Source organism: Salmo salar, chromosome ssa14 (assembly GCF_905237065.1).
Source record: "Salmo salar chromosome ssa14, Ssal_v3.1, whole genome shotgun sequence".
In the NCBI taxonomy this organism is placed as follows: Eukaryota; Metazoa; Chordata; class Actinopteri; order Salmoniformes; family Salmonidae; genus Salmo; species Salmo salar.
This window is the reverse complement of record NC_059455.1, coordinates 39634700-39652509: the sequence shown is the minus strand read 5'-3', so window position 1 is coordinate 39652509 and position 17810 is coordinate 39634700. Positions and strand designations below refer to the sequence as shown.

General features: G+C 45.1%; 1 protein-coding gene across 2 annotated transcripts in view; it reads right to left on the bottom strand.

Moving 5' to 3' along the window:
- LOC106569686 (neurocan core protein) overlaps positions 1–17810 on the bottom strand; it is a 127811-nt gene that overhangs the window by 11799 nt on the left and 98202 nt on the right. For both annotated transcript variants that reach the window (XM_014141247.2, XM_045694358.1), the window contains 5 exons: positions 10777–10893; positions 6755–6868; positions 5318–5369; positions 4723–4912; positions 4204–4348 (listed from right to left, as the gene is read on the bottom strand). In XM_014141247.2, the coding sequence (XP_013996722.2) occupies positions 4204–4348; positions 4723–4912; positions 5318–5369; positions 6755–6868; positions 10777–10893 (618 nt within the window). The remainder of the gene's footprint in view (positions 1–4203; positions 4349–4722; positions 4913–5317; positions 5370–6754; positions 6869–10776; positions 10894–17810) is intronic.

Genomic DNA, 17810 nt, shown 5'->3' with positions numbered 1-17810 from the left:
TGTCAAACGCTCCCTAAAACATTTCTGAGAGCAGGCCTTTCTAATCGACCTGGCCTGGGTATCCTGGAAGGATATTGACCTCATCCCGTCAGTCGAGGATGCCTGGTCATTCTTTAAAAGTAATTTCCTCACCATCTTAGATAAGCATGCCCCGTTCAAAAAATGCAGAACTAAGAACAGATATAGCCCTTGATTCACTCCAGACCTGACTGCCCTTGACCAGCACAAAAACATCCTGTGGCGGACTGCAATAGCATCGAATAGTCCCCGTGATATGCAACTGTTCAGGGAAGTCAGGAACCAATACACGCAGTCAGTCAGGAAAGCAAAGGCTAGCTTTTTCAAGCAGAAATTTGCATCCTGTAGCTCTAACTCCAAAAACTTTTGGGACACTGTAAATTCCATGGAGAACAAGAGCACCTCCTCCCAGCTGCCCACTGCACTGAGGCTAGGTAACACGGTCACCACCGATAAATCCATGATAATCTAAAATTTCAGTAAGCATTTCTCAACGGCTGGCCATGCCTTCCTCCTGGCTACTCCGGTCACGGGTGCACCTCAGCCACGCTCAAGGTACTAAATGATATAATAACCGCCATTGATAAAAGACAGTACTGTGCAGCCGTCTTCATCGACCTGGCCAAGGCTTTCGACTCTGTCAATCACCGTATTTTTATCGGCAGACTCAATAGCCTTGGTTTTTCTAACGACAGCCTCGCCTGGTTCACCAATTACTTTGCAGACAGAGTTCAGTGTGTCAAATCGGAGGGCATGTTGTCCGGACCACTGGCAGTCTCTATGGGGGTACCACAGGGTTCAATTCTCGGGCCGACTCTTTTCTCTGTATATTTCAATGATGTCGCTCTTGCTGCGGGCGATTCCCTGATCCACCTCTACGCAGACAACACCATTCTGTATACTTCTGGCCCTTCCTTGGACAACTAACCTCCAAACCAGCTTCAATGCCATACAACACTCCTTCCGTGGCCTCCAACTGCTCTTAAACACTAGTAAAACCAAATGCATGCTTTTCAACCGTTCGCTGCCCGCACCAGCCCGCCCGGCTAGCATCACCACCCTGGACGGTTCCGACCTAGAATATGTGGACCACTACAAATACCTAGGTGTCTGGCTAGACTGTAAACTCTCCTTCCAGACTCATATTAAACATCTCCAATCCAAAATCAAATCTAGAATCGGCTTTCTATTTCGCAACAAAGCCTCCTTCACTCACGCCGCCAAACTTAACCTAGTAAAACTGACTATCCTACCGATACTCGACTTCGGCGATGTCATCTACAAAATAGCTTCCAATACTCTACTCAGCAAACTGGATGCAGTCTATCACAGTGCCATCCGTTTTGTTACCAAATCACCTTATACCACCCACCACTGCAACATGTATGCTCTAGTCGGCTGGCCCTGGCTACATATTCGTCGCCAGACCCACTGGCTCCAGGTAATCTATAAGACTATGCTTGGTAAAGCTCCACCTTATCTCAGTTTAATGGTCACGATAACAACACCCACCCGTAGCACACGTTCCAGCAGGTATATCTCACTGATCATCCCCAAAGCCAACATCTCATTTGGCCGCCTTTCATTCCAGTTCTCTGCTGCCAGTGACTGGAATGAATTGCAAAAATCGCTGAAGTTGGAGACTTTTATTTCCCTCACCAACTTTAAACATCAGCTATCTGAGCAGCTAACCGATCCCTGCAGCTGTACATAGTCCATCTGTACATTGCCCACCCTATCTACCTACCTCATCCCCTTACTGTTTTTATTTTATTTACTTTTCTGCTCTTTTTGCACACCAGTATCTCTACATACACATCTTCATATGCTCATTTATCACTCCAGTGTTAATCTGCTAAATTGTAATTATTTTCTCCTATGGTCTATGTATTGCCTACCTCCTCATGCCTTTTGCACACACTGTATATAGACTTTCTTTTTCTACTGTATCATTGACTTGTTTATTGTGTTATTGGCTTGTTTGTTTACTCCATGTGTAACTCTGTGTTGTTGTCTGTGTCACACTGCTTTGCTTTATCTTGGCCAGGTCGCAGTTGTAAATGAGAACTTGTTCTCAACTTGCCTACCTGGTTAAATAAATGTGAAATATATATATATATATATATTTTAAACACTCTTGAAACATTAGAGACTCACTGATGTTGCCAGTGAACTTTACTATACAGCAATTACAGTATTTACTGTCATTTTAGATAATCATGGAGTTGGATGCAAGTCCCATCCCCCAGGAACTCATACTCATAGATGAGGCTTGATTAAATTTAGTGAAGTTGAGGAGGAGAGGAAGGAACATCATTGGTCAACGTGCCATCACTGAGGTACTGTACCTGGCCAGCATGGGGGAAATGTCACCATATGCGCAGCTATGAGCCACAATGGGGTCCTCCACTGCCTTGCCACCCTTGGACCATACAACACTGCCCAATTGGCTAACTGTTTTGTGTTTAGAGTTTTGACTGCCTGAGATGTAGTTTCAGCAAACGTGTGTTAACAATTGGGAAAAACTGTAAATGTGATTCAGACTTCTGTTTGTTGTGTCAGCAATGTTGAAGCTTTATTCTCTTTTCACTCTTCATAGAGGAAAATATGAACGTGCATTGTGCCTATAGAGGTTTGACAGCCCGCATATCTGTCTGTCTGTCTGTCTGTCTGTCTGTCTGTCTGTCTGTCTGTCTGTCTGTCTGTCTGTCTGTCTGTCTGGAAAATAAAGAATCTTGACAATGTGTCTTCCACTAGTCAATAATAAATAACCTGTTGAACTAAACACTGTGATTGACATGTTTCATCAAAAGGCAATATTTATTTTGGCAACTTGAGTTGATAAAACTGTCATTATGCACTTACACTCTGATGTCAAGAGCGCGTTTCCTCGCCAGACATTCTATTGACAAATCAGAGCAATCCCCAGAGGATACAAGGCTTTGTAGAGTAAATTGGAAAGTCATATGAAACAGTATTTCCAAAGTCCTTATTTGCCATGATGACTTTGTTCCTCCAAATGAACATGACATCCTGTTTCTAGCCTCAGCCCAGTTTAAAGCCGCTATCCAGTAGGAACCCAACATTTACTTAAAAAAATACACGTATTGAGGACGCTATTGTAAATGCATCCTTGTTTTACCTGTACCTTGGCTATGTTAAGTCCTGTGATCCTACCTGCTCATTTCTGAAGACATGGATCTGGTTGTACCTTGGCTATGTTAAGTCCTGTGATCCTACCTGCTCCCCTCTGAAGACATGGAGCTGGTTGTACGATGGCTATGTTAAGTCCTGTGATCCTTCCTGCTCCTTTCTGAAGACATGGAGCTGGTTGTACCTTGGCTATGATAAGTCATGTGATCCTACCTGCTCCTTTCTGAAGACATGGAGCTGGTTGTACCATGGCTATGTTAAGTCCTGTGATCCTACCTGTTCCTTTAAGAAGACATGGAGCTGGTTGTACCTTGGCTATGTTAAGTCCTGTGATCCTACCTGTTCCTTTCTGAAGACATGGAGCTGGTTGTACCTTGGCTATGTTAAGTCCTTTGATCCTACCTGCTCCTTTCTGAAGACATGGAGCTGGTTGTACCATGGCTATGTTAAGTCCTGTGATCCTACCTGTTCCTTTCTGAAGACATGGAGCTGGTTGTACCATGGCTATGTTAAGTCCTGTGATCCTACCTGTTCCTTTCTGAAGACATGGAGCTGGTTGTACCACGGCTATGTTAAGTCCTCTGATCCTACCTGTTCCTTTCTGAAGACATGGAGCTGGTTGTACCTTGGCTATGTTAAGTCCTTTGATCCTACCTGCTCCTTTCTGAAGACATGGAGCTGGTTGTACCATGGCTATGTTAAGTCCTGTGATCCTACCTGTTCCTTTCTGAAGACATGGAGCTGGTTGTACCATGGCTATGTTAAGTCCTGTGATCCTACCTGTTCCTTTCTGAAGACATGGAGCTGGTTGTACCATGGCTATGTTAAATCCTGTGATCCTATCTGTTCCTTTCTGAAGACATGGAGCTGGTTTTACCACGGCTATGTTAAGTCCTGTGATCCTTCCTGCTCCTTTCTGAAGACATGGAGCTGGTTGTACCTTGGCTATGTTAAGTCCTGTGATCCTACCTGTTCCTTTCTGAAGACATGGAGCTGGTTGTACCATGGATATGATAAGTTATGTGATCCTACCTGTGCCTTTTTTGCAGATGTAGGGCAGGTTATAGTTGCAGGGCACGTCGTTCCACTTTCCCTCCTCATGGGCGATGGTCACCACACAGTCCTCTCCGCCCGCGAAGAAGTTATCAGGCTGGCTCTCCCTCCAGTTCTCATACACCTATACAATACCACACACTTCAGTATGTCACATTTTATTCATCTTGGCTTTAAATCTGTTATAAAGTAATACTCAGTTGTTTATACATGGGGTCCTATGTATGTTCCTCTGTAGCTCAGGTGGTAGAGCATGGCCCTTGCTACGCCAGCATAGTGGGCTCAATTCCTGGGAGCACCCATACTTAAACTGTACGAATGAATGACTGTTGCTTTGGATAAAAGTGTCTGCTAAATGGCATGTATATATCATCTGTTGTACAAAGACACACTTTACACACAAAGTGTTCCAACTTTGAGGTTCAAGTACAGGTATATATCACATACAATGCAGTATAATATGAGCTGTTATTGACAGAGAGAAATATAGAACGTCACCAGGTCATTGGTGTCAGTCCACTGGAAGTCCTCCTCCACGGTGCGATCATTCAGGCCAATCCAGGCGTTATCATGGCCCAGTCCATTGATGAAGTCCTGCTCGGTGACCGAGGTGATACTGCTGAGGTGGGCGCTCTGCTCTCTGCAGTCCTTCTCTGCATCCTCCCAGGTGTGTCTGTGAGAGAAGTACCTGAAGTGAAGAAAATGTAGATGTTAAATCAATAGTAGGGCAATATTCAATCCAATATTCAGCGTTACAGCGTGATTTAAATGTAAAGGCAATGTTCTGCATTCATCATAAATGTTGCGTATGTCGGCTCAATAGAAAATGACCTTTACATTTCTATTGCGCAATGCAGATTTCCTTCATCCCTCAGCTACTAAGGCTATACTGTATCAACAGGATTAACAACAACAAGATAATATAGATGACGTCTCAAACTCAAGGCCCGCGGGCCAGATCCATTTTAAGTGTGGCCCACCGGAGCGCCGGTGAAGAGCGAATGCGGCCCGCGGGGGGAAATGAGTTTGACACCCCTGATACAGCTGAATGTTTAGAGGGTAGGTTTGTTGTCAGTTCTTTTTTCTCACATACCTGTAGCAGTGGCCATGGAACTTCCTCCATCCATGCTCACAACCCTCAACATCTAGAGAGAGTAGATGGAGAAAGGAGAGCGTTGAGGGATAGAGGAAGCAGACAGGGATAGGAGAGAGAGGTTAGAGTATGGAAGACGGGAGGGGGCAAAGAAAGACAAATGAAGGAGGCAAGGAAGAGAGATGACGATTGAGTGAAAAAGATAAGGGAGGAAGAGAGATAAAGGAGAGTAGGACAATAGAGGAAAAGAGGGACAGTGACAGAGAGAAGAAGAGAGGTGAAGGGAAGGAGAGAGAGAGGTGGAGGGAAGGAGAGAGAGAGGTGGAGGGAAGGAGAGAGAGAGGTGGAGGGAAGGAGAGAGAGAGGTGGAGGGAAGGAGAGAGAGAGGCGGAGGGAAGGAGAGAGAGAGGTGGAGGGAAGGAGAGAGAGAGGTGGAGGGAAGGAGAGAGAGGTGGAGGGAAGGAGAGAGAGAGGCGGAGGGAAGGAGAGAGAGAGGTGGAGAGGAGAGAGGATTATTGTTACACCCTCTCAACCTGTCATTCAGTATTGTGCCTCTCAGGACCTGCAAGGCCACATTTTAATAACGTTGAGACTGAATGAACCATTAAACCTGCAATCATGGATCCTCCATTTCCATTCTCAGCACACGCTGTTCCTCTCTCTGCATTATGAGGTCTCATTAATAACTCCAAGGGTTATGGGTTCATTAACCCTCATTGCTATTAGTGTTTCTGCACACACAGAGGAGGGCAGATGAGGAGGTGTGGGCTGTCTGACTGACTGTGAATCCAGCGAGGTGTGTGTGTGTTTGCGCTCGTTTGAGTGTGTGTGTATCTGTGCTCGTTTGAGTGTTTGTGTGTGTTTGTGTACTGTGTGTGTGTGTTTCGGTGTACATCCATCAGCCAGCTCTCTGCAGCATAGTGACAGGTACCGACAGACACTGCCTGATAGCCGGTGAGTGATACTGCAGTGCTCTCTGGGACTTAGCCTCTGATACATCAGCTGATACTACACATAACAACACTGACCAAGGAGACCTGGACACCAAGAAACATTTTCATAAGGGACTAACTTCATGGGGAAGTAACTTGGGTGGCAGCTCAGTTAAGATATTCCACTGTATAATTTGGAGAGGTGCAAATGCCACTTATTTCTGTGTATTTCAGATAAAAGTGATAATCTATATCTCTCTCTGTTTAGGCTGTGTGTATTGACTAACTAGTACAGGAGGTTGGTGGCCCCTTAATTGGGGAGGACAGGCTCGTGGTAATGGAGCGGAATACGAGGAATGGTATCAAATACATACAAACACATGGTTTCCTGGTGTTTGATGCCATTCCATTAACTCCGTTCCAGCCATTATTATGAGCCGTCCTCCCCTCAGCAGCCTCCACTGCTATGTAGTGTGTGTTGACCAGTGTGTACGCACTCTCTTACCCTTCTCACAGGTGTCTCCTGCATAGCTGGGCAGACAGAGGCAGATGAACGAGTCGATCTTGTCGATGCAGGTGCCTCCGTTGAGACACGGGTTGGACTGGCAGTCATCCACGTCTATCAGAAGAACACACAAAACAGGTTAGAGTGTCTATATACAGAACCCATCCTCTGTAGGCATGGCTCAGACCTTCCTCTGTAATCTCAGACTACGTAACATAAATGGTACTCAAGATTTTAGTTATGGTTCAACTGAGATGAACTTTTTCCGTTTGATGTCAGTGGGAGATTTGTGGAAAACATTCCAGCTGGTCTAAAGTTAGTAGTCAGGATAGAGCAAAGTGAACAGCGCTGCCGTTCTCCCTAAACGGATTGATCGGTGTGACACACAGGAAAGATATTTCCTACGTTTTCTATCTCCATCAACTGAAGCAGTGTGTCACGATTTCCGCCGAAGTTGGTCCCTCTCCTTGTTCGGGCGGCGTTCGGCGGTCGACGTCACCGACCTTCTAGCCTTCGCCGATCCACCTTTCATTTTCCATTGGTTTTGTCTTGTCTTCCTCACACCTGGTTCCAATTCCATCAATTACATGTTGTGTATTTAACCCTCTGTTTCCCCCACATGTCCTTGTCCGGAATTGTTTCTTGTAGTGCTTGTGCACGTTATGCTGGTGGATACCGGGTTTTGTTTGACCCATTCATTGATTGTTCTGTTTACAGTGGTTTTTATGTTTATTAGACGACACCGTTGTAAATCAGTTTTCGCTCTCCTGCGCCTGACTTCTCTGCCGCCAGTACGCACCACGTTACACAGTGGGCTGTGGGTACAACAATTACTCAATTCATAACACCAGGGAACTGTATCCAAAACCAACTAATTTAACCAAGACCTCTCTTGACCCTTGTCTTTCTGTCACTACCACTTGTCTTTCTGTCACTACCACTTGTCTTTCTGTCACTACCACTTGTCTTTCTGTCACTACCACTTGTCTTTCTGTCACTACCACTTGTCTTTCTGTCACTACCACCTGTCTTTCTGTCACTACCACTTGTCTTTCTGTCACTACCACTTGTCTTTCTGTCACTACCACTTGTCTTTCTGTCACTACCACTTGTCTTTCTGTCACTACCACTTGTCTTTCTGTCACTACCACCTGTCTTTCTGTCACTACCACTTGTCTTTCTGTCACTATCACTTGTCTTTCTGTCACTACCACTTGTCTTTCTGTCACTACCACTTGTCTTTCTGTCACTACCACTTGTCTTTCTGTCACTACCACTTGTCTTTCTGTCACTACCACTTGTCTTTCTGTCACTACCACTTGTCTTTCTGTCACTACCACCTGTCTTTCTGTCACTACCACTTGTCTTTCTGTCACTACCACTTGTCTTTCTGTCACTACCACTTGTCTTTCTGTCACTACCACTTGTCTTTCTGTCACTACCACCTGTCTTTCTGTCACTACCACTTGTCTTTCTGTCACTACCACTTGTCTTTCTGTCACTATCACCTGTCTTTCTGTCACTACCACTTGTCTTTCTGTCACTACCACCTGTCTTTCTGTCACTACCACCTGTCTTTCTGTCACTACCACTTGTCTTTCTTACTAACTCTGACTTTCTGTCACTACCACTTGTCTTTCTGTCACTACCACTTGTCTTTCTGTCACTACCACCTGTCTTTCTGTCACTACCACTTGTCTTTCTTACTAACTCTGACTTTCTGTCACTACCACTTGTCTTTCTGTCACTACCACTTGTCTTTCTGTCACTACCACTTGTCTTTCTGTCACTACCACTGACTTTCTGTCACTACCACTTGTCTTTCTGTCACTACCACTTGTCTTTCTGTCACTACCACTGACTTTCTGTCACTACCACTTGTCTTTCTGTCACTACCACTTGTCTTTCTGTCACTACCACTTGTCTTTCTGTCACTACCACTGACTTTCTGTCACTACCACTGACTTTGCTGACAGTTGTTTTATTGAGTAAACATTTTTAATTACTATGACTGTGGTTGTCCCACCTAGCTATCTTAAAGTGAATGCACAAACTGTAAGTTGCTCTGGATAAAAGCATCTGCTAAATGTACATTTTTTGTAAGGGAGGATGATCATTTCATTCTCACCATGGCAACTAGAGATTAGTGTGGGTGTTTTCTGTTTGTCTGTCTTTGTCCCTCTCCTTCTTGCTGCATGAATCAGAGCACTATGTGACTACTTCAGAACCAAACCACTTATTTCATTATTCCTGTGCCAAGCTCTCTCTCACTCTCTGTTTCTCTCTTGCTCTTTCTCTTTCTTGCTCTCTTGTCCCTGTTTCACTCCAAGAGGGTTTACTATGACCCCTTAAATCCGTTCACACTGCACAAAAACACAACAGAGATATTTTGTTTACATTCACAAATCACAACAACTCGTGTGTTCTACCGAAGGTCGAGCTCTTTTGAAAAATAAAACATTTATCAAATGTCAATGGTGACGGTTTAATGATGAAGAAGGATTTCAGAAAACAGAATCCTGACCCAAGTCTGACTCACGTCTTCTTTTCTCAATTATGAATAACTGTTCCAAACACACTGTCTACTGTATAAACGGTTCAACTCAGAACCTGCATTTATACTCCAAGGATGAAAGGCACCAAACTGTGCTCTCAAAGTCACTTCAAACTAAACTATATTCTATGTTCTGAGTGTTGATAAGGTACCGGCACCTCAAATGTTGTACTGCTTGAGCTCCTGTTCCTCTTATAGAATATTAGCTCAAAGTATTGTGGAGCTCCTGCACCTAAATATAAACAGTACTGGCACCCAAAACGAGTACTGGCACCTATTTCAGCCCAAGTCAAGCATTGGTGTCAGACAAATCCAATCCAGACTATTGCCCCTGTCAATACCTTCTGATTGGGGCTTTGTACCATAAGCCCTTAGGTCTGCATGTCTGGCCAAACATAGCTTTGAATTTCCCTGACAGGTTCTAGGCTACAAAATGTAAAGAGGTGACACCACCTTTTGGGGTAAGATTCTACTGTAAACATTATATTGTGCCTCAGTCACTAGTACACATAGAAATAGATGAGTAACTGAGTGGTCCGTTTCTTCCATAATAGTTCTAGGGGTGCATCCCAATAGTCTAAAGTGGCTTCTTCTCTTCGTCTCTGCATTACAATTTCATAGGCAACACTGTCTTCTGTCTCAAGTGATCACTTCACCCCAGCATGACCTTGAGTGACTCCTCACTGACTCCAAGTCAACCTTTAGCAACATATAATCCAAAACATGCATACATACACACATTCCCTCCAAACACGTGATGCCTTTGTTCCTTATGAATGTGTAATCCATTCATGCATAATGCAGAGGAGTTAGGGCTCCTGAGAGAGATAATCCCACATATACAACAAATCTGCGCGCGCGCGCGCACACACACACACACACACACACACCCTTGTCTCGCCATCATGCTCTAAGCCCATCTCTCAGTCTCCCTGCTCTAGAAGCCAGGAGTATCCAGTCAGACAGATACCTTCTCATCACAGCTGACGGGTAAATATGATCAGTGTCTGGTACTGTCTCTCAGGCACTGAATGAGGGATGACCCTGCAGGGTTTGTTGTGAATCTGAGTCAGGGCTGAGCTAGACAAGTAATGTGACCTTAAGGAAGAAAGTCACAGATTCACACAGTTGCTATTGAGTGTGATGTACAGTAATACAAGGAAGATAGGAGGCTGACCTCTAACCTCCCAACCCTTGTCTAAAGGGTGATGGAACGTTTGACCTTTGACCTACACCTAATTTATTTTAAGATCTCTTAGTTACACACAGACACACACACACATGCATGTGTCCTGGTGTGTGCATGTGTGTGTCTTTGTGGATTCATGTGTGTGTGTGTGTGTGTGTGTGTGTGTGTGTGTGTGTGTGTGTGTGTGTGTGTGTGTGTGTGTGTGTGTGTGTGTGTGTGTGTGTGTGTGTGTGTGTGTGTGTGTGTGTGTGTGTGTGTGTGTGTGTGTTGTAAACTCACCGATCTCACAGTTCTCCCCTGTGAAACCCTGTGGGCAGTAACAGCTGTAGCCCTTGCCCTGAGGTAGACACTTCCCTTCATGTACACACGGGTTGGTCACACAGGGCTCCTCCTCACCTGATCAGGGAGAGAGAAACAGAGAGAGAGAGATAGAGAGAGATAGAGAGAGAAAGAAACAGAGAGAAAGAAAGAGAGAGAGAAACAGAGACCGAGAGAAACAGAGAGCGAGAGCGAGAGAATCAGAGAAAGAGAGCGAGAGAAACAGAGAGAGAAAGAGAGAAAGAGATTGAGAGAGAAAGAGAGAATGCAGGATAGAGAGAAAAAGGAAAAGAGATTAGATGATAGTGAAAAAACTGTTTATTCATTCATTTTAGATGCATGACAGACTTGTCAGTCTCAGACAGTTACAGTCCTCAGAAAGGACCCACTGACACACCTAAATGGATGGAGATTCACTTATACAACTACAAAAGACTGGAGTCACTGCTATTATCAGACTTCACACAAGCTTATTGTCATGGTTTAAACAGCTTCTTTGAGCAAAAATACCTCCTTTCTATAACATTTGAGATTGAAGGGGAAAGGCTTTTGGTGAAAATGACTTGAGTTAAATATAAAATAGTAGCCATAATCCAGGTCTCCTTTTGAAGGTGCAAAGCACAGGAGAATGTAGCATATCTTCTCTATCACACACAGAGAGAGGGAGGGTAGTGCAGGTGAAATGACCTTGGTAGGTTTTCTATTCTAATTTCAGTGATAAGCAAGACACCTGCTTTAGCAATCTAAGCAAAAACAGATGAGGTACAGTAACTGCCTAAGGCAGTATGGATGCATGCCAAACAGTATGCACATAGATCTAGTTTTTTGCTGTGCTGTTGCCAGGCATAAAGTAATGAGATATCCTTAGACTGGAGGGCAGAGCTCCTATTTACAATAACCATCCTCAAGTGTAAATAAATTAAGCTAGTAGTTGTAGTAAATGTTGCCAAGAGCACAAACACCTCTGCTGCCTTCTTTATCTTGATGCAATTTACAATCCCCCCTTCCCCCTTTCTCTCTGTTTCTCTTCCCCTCAGCTGTATAGAGACCCATAGCCTACACAACATGCATGCATGAATGCACGCACACACATATACACACACAAATGCGTGCACGCACACAAGCACGCACACACACACACACCACCTCTACCTCCATCTAAAATGACTGAGCCATGAAGTTCATGCATCTCTCTGCAATGGACTGACATGGAAGTGCAGAGTAACCTCAGTGCTATGCTGAGTCTGATTCTGCTACTGGGCTACAGGGCCCAGATTCACAAAACACTTCCTACGCAAAAACTTAAGAAGCTTCTTAAGAAAAAAACAAAAAAAGAAGTTCATAAGATAGTTCGTAAGTGCAATTCTTCAACAATATCTTAAGATTTAAGGATTTTCTTATGAACTTTCTCAAATATCTTCTTAAAAATCTTCTTAAGATGTTTGTTGCTAGGAAACCGTTTTACCTAGCTAACTAGCTAGCAATGGCAATCATGTTAGCATATTTCTTAGTTAGATTACTGTTCTAAAACATGTTCTTGGATTTAAAATAATCAATACTGAAACTTTTACTTTCAGAAGTATGTGAGTGAATTAAACATGTTCAATTGCTTTAATGAGCTTTTTCTCTCACTGCGCTGAGTTTGAAACGAGGGTTCAGATATCTTGGAATTAACAACATTTCCAATAACTTTATTTCAAGAATCTAATTTCTTCTTAACGTTTTGCTTAAGGAGAAACAAGAAATAGCGCCAGAAAATGTCCAATAACCTTTTTGAGGAATAGCAACTTTGCTTAACTTTCTTCTTAAGTCTATAGTTAAGGAAACAATGGCAGTTAAGAATACATTTCTTCTTAAGGTTTTGGGAATCTGGGCCTAAGACACTAAGGACAGGCAACCAACCACACTGGGACCAGGACACTAAGGACAGGCAACCAACCACACTGGGACCAGGACACTAAGGTCAGGCAACCAACCACACTGGGACCAGGACACTAAGGTCAGGCAACCAACCACACTGGGACCAGGACACTAAGGACAGGCAACCAACCACACTGGGACCAGGACACTAAGGACAGGCAACCAACCACACTGGGACCAGGACACTAAGGACAGGCAACCAACCACACTGGGACCAGGACACTAAGGTCAGGCAACCAACCACACTGGGACCAGGACACTAAGGACAGGCAACCAACCACACTGGGACCAGGACACTAAGGACAGGCAACCAACCACACTGGGACCAGGACACTAAGGACAGGCAACCAACCACACTGGGACCAGGACACTAAGGACAGGCAACCAACCACACTGGGACCAGGACACTAAGGACAGGCAACCAACCACACTGGGACCAGGACACTAAGGTCAGGCAGCCAACCACACTGGGACCAGGACACCAAGGACAGGCAACCAACCACACTGGGACCAGGACACTAAGGACAGGCAACCAACCACACTGGGACCAGGACACTAAGGACAGGCAACCAACCACACTGGGACCAGGACACTAAGGACAGGCAACCAACCACACTGGGACCAGGACACTAAGGACAGGCAACCAACCACACTGGGACCAGGACACTAAGGACAGGCAACCAACCACACTGGGACCAGGACACTAAGGACAGGCAACCAACCACACTGGGACCAGGACACTAAGGACAGGCAACCAACCACACTGGGACCAGGACACTAAGGACAGGCAACCAACCACACTGGGACCAGGACACTAAGGACAGGCAACCAACCACACTGGGACCAGGACACTAAGGACAGGCAACCAACCACACTGGGACCAGGACACTAAGGTCAGGCAACCAACCACACTGGGACCAGGACACTAAGGTCAGGCAACCAACCACACTGGGACCAGGACACTAAGGACAGGCAACCAACCACACTGGGACCAGGACACTAAGGACAGGCAACCAACCACACTGGGACCAGGACACTAAGGACAGGCAACCAACCACACCGGGACCAGGACACTAAGGACAGGCAACCAACCACACCGGGACCAGGACACTAAGGACAGGCAACCAACCACACTGGGACCAGGACACTAAGGTCAGGCAACCAACCACACTGGGACCAGGACACTAAGGACAGGCAACCAACCACACTGGGACCAGGACACTAAGGACAGGCAACCAACCACACTGGGACCAGGACACTAAGGACAGGCAACCAACCACACTGGGACCAGGACACTAAGGACAGGCAACCAACCACACTGGGACCAGGACACTAAGGACAGGCAACCAACCACACTGGGACCAGGACACTAAGGACAGGCAACCAACCACACCGGGACCAGGACACTAAGGACAGGCAACCAACCACACCGGGACCAGGACACTAAGGACAGGCAACCAACCACACCGGGACCAGGACACTAAGGTCAGGCACCATTCTGGCGTAGTGTTAATGGTACTGGGCTCACCATAACTACTACATTAAGATCCATTTTCATGTTTCTTCTAAAGGACAACTATCCCCAGAACCAAACTTCAACCAGCCATCACCTTCCTGCTGGTCTCTGTTGTCATGGTTACCAGTTGGAAAAGGATCCCAGGCTGGATCTGCAGCGGCTATAGAGGGCAATCCATTTTCATCTTACCTCATTATGTCTGAGGTTAAATACCTCGTTTCTCTCAGCACTTATTAAACTGCTGATATTAATTATGATATGACATAATCATGATATATCGGAAGGAACTGTTGAAGATGGAGGCACAGCACAATCGTGTGTGTGTGTGTGTGTGTGTGTGTGTGTGTGTGTGTGTGTGTGTGTGTGTGTGTGTGTGTGTGTGTGTGTGTGTGTGTGTGTGTGTGTTTTTGTGTGTGTGTGTGTGTGAGTTTACCCAGCATACACAAGGATAAAAATCAATTCCCAGGCTATGATTATCCTGCAGGCTCATTCTGTCTTCCACACTGCAGACGTCTCTGACGGTCTGACATCCTCACACTAATCATCATGTAACAGGAGTAGAACAAAACACACCACCACAGTATGCCATAATAATTGGCTAAATTAAAATCCCTGATATTATACTGTATTTGTGGCCTATGAACAAAGTCATTGCTTTATTCTCTGTCTGGCTCCTGTGCTATGCTTTGGTTTATAAATGTCTTTCTGTCTTTCATAGCAATTGACCCCCACTGTTGGGAGCCTTTATGATAGCCAGAGTACCAATAAAAAAGTGTGTGTGTGTGTGTGTGTGTGTGTGTGTGTGTGTGTGTGTGTGTGTGTGTGTGTGTGTGTGTGTGTGTGTGTGTGTGTGTGTGTGTGTGTGTGTGTGTGTGTGTGTGTTTGACAGATAAACCTGCTGTGGCTGGTCGTTCTTTAAAGCGAGTGGAGCAGAGAAATCAATAGGCCAGTGAATGAGCTGACAGGCTCCCTTCACCCTGCACCTGGACCTATGTACCATCACACCAACACACCATCACACCAACACACCATCAGACCAACACACCAACAGACCAACACACCATCAGACCAACAGACCAACACACCATCAGACCAACACACCAACACACTAACAGACCAACACACCATCAGACCAACACACCATCACACCATCAGACCAACACACCATCCCACCAACACACCATCAGACCAACACACCATCAGACCAACAGACCATCAGACCAACACACCAACACACCATCAGACCAACACACCATCAGACCAACAGACCATCAGACCAACACACCATCAGACCAACACACCAACACACCATCAGACCATCAGACCAACACACCAACACATCAACAAACCAACACACCATCAAAACAACAGACCATCAGACCAACACACCATCAGACCAACACACCATCAGACCAACACACCAACAGAACAACACACCATCAGACCAACAACCCATCAGACCAACACACCATCAGACCAACACACCATCACATCAACACACCATCACATCAACAGACCAACACACCATCAGACCAACACACCAACAGACCATCAGACCAACACACCAACAGACCATCAGACCAACACACCATCAGACCAACACACCAACACACTAACAGACCAACAGACCATCAGACCAACACACCATCAGACCAACACACCATCAGACCATCAGAACAACACACCATCAGACCAACACACCATCAGACCAACACACCATCAGACCAACAGACCAACACACCATCAGACCAACACACCATCAGACCAACACACCATCCCACCAACACACCATCAGACCAACACACCATCAGACCATCAGACCAACACACCATCACACCATCACACCAACACACCATCACACCAACACACCATCACACCATCAGACCAACACACCATCAGAACAACACACCAACACACCATCAGACCAACACACCATCCCACCAACACACCATCAGACCAACACACCATCACATCAACAGACCAACACACCATCAGACCAACACACCATCAGACCATCAGACCAACACACCATCAGACCAACATACCATCACATCAACAGACCAACACACCATCCCACCAACACACCAACACACCATCAGACCAATACACCATCACACCAACAGACCAACACACCAAAAAAGCAACAGATACTGTATCAAATTAGCATAACACCTTCTTTGGAGCAAATAATTCATACAAAGGAAGACATTAACAATGTACAGACTCAGTGACCATAGCTTGGCGATAGAGACAGGACACCATAGAGAAACATGGAAGGTCAGAGAAGAAAGACTATTTTAGCAGTGTGGGTCGGGTGAAGTACAGAATGAGCAGCACTTCCTACTCCACTGCTCCAAATATGACAGTCAGAAGTAATGTATTTATCTCCTGAAATTCAAAGAAAGAATTGCAGGATTTTCTGTACTGACCTTTGAGGAGATACTATGCATTTTGTTAGGGGAAAACATAGAGACAATAGATCTTGCTGCAGGTTATGTCCTGGCCTTTAATCATATTAGAGAGACAGTAGATCTTGCTGCAGGTTATGTCCTGGCCTTTAATCATATTAGGGAGACAGTAGATCTTGCTGCAGGCTATGTCCTGGCCTTTAATCATATTAGAGAGACAGTAGATCTTGCTGCAGGTTATGTCCTGGCCTTTAATCATATTAGGGAGACAGTAGATCTTGCTGCAGGTTATGTCCTGGCCTTTAATCATATTAGAGAGACAGTAGATCTTGCTGCAGGTTATGTCCTGGCCTTTAATCATATTAGGGAGACAGTAGATCTTGCTGCAGGCTATGTCCTGGCCTTTAATCATATTAGAGAGACAGTAGATCTTGCTGCAGGCTATGTCCTGGCCTTTAATCATATTAGAGAGACAGTAGATCTTGCTGCAGGTTATGTCCTGGCCTTTAATCATATTAGGGAGACAGTAGATCTTGCTGCAGGTTATGTCCTGGCCTTTAATCATATTAGAGAGACAGTAGATCTTGCTGCAGGCTATGTCCTGGCCTTTAATCATATTAGGGAGACAGTAGATCTTGCTGCAGGTTATGTCCTGGCCTTTAATCATATTAGAGAGACAGTAGATCTTGCTGCAGGTTATGTCCTGGCCTGTCATAATATTAGAGAGACAGTAGATATATTTTATTATTGTTGATCAAACATATTGTTAATGTATGTAATACTTCATAAACATTGCTTTGGCAACCACCCATTCATGCCAATAAAGCATTTATTTAAAAGAGAGAGAGAGACCCTGAAGCCCCTCATTGATTACGCAGCCTGATGAGGTCCACTCTGATCCAGTCAGGAAAAACACAAACACTGGCCACCTCTCAACTTTGACAGAACAGAGTGAGAGAGAGCGATAGAGCGAGAGGGGGGGAGGGAGAGAGTGAGAGAGAAAGAGAGAGAGAGAGTAGGGAGAGTGAGAGAGAAAGAGAGAAAAGAAAGTGAGACAGCGAGAGAATAAGAGAGATTGAGAAAGAGAAAGCAAGAGAGAGAGAAAGAGAGGGAGAGAGAGAGAAAGAGAAAGAGAGATGGCTGGTTGGTTG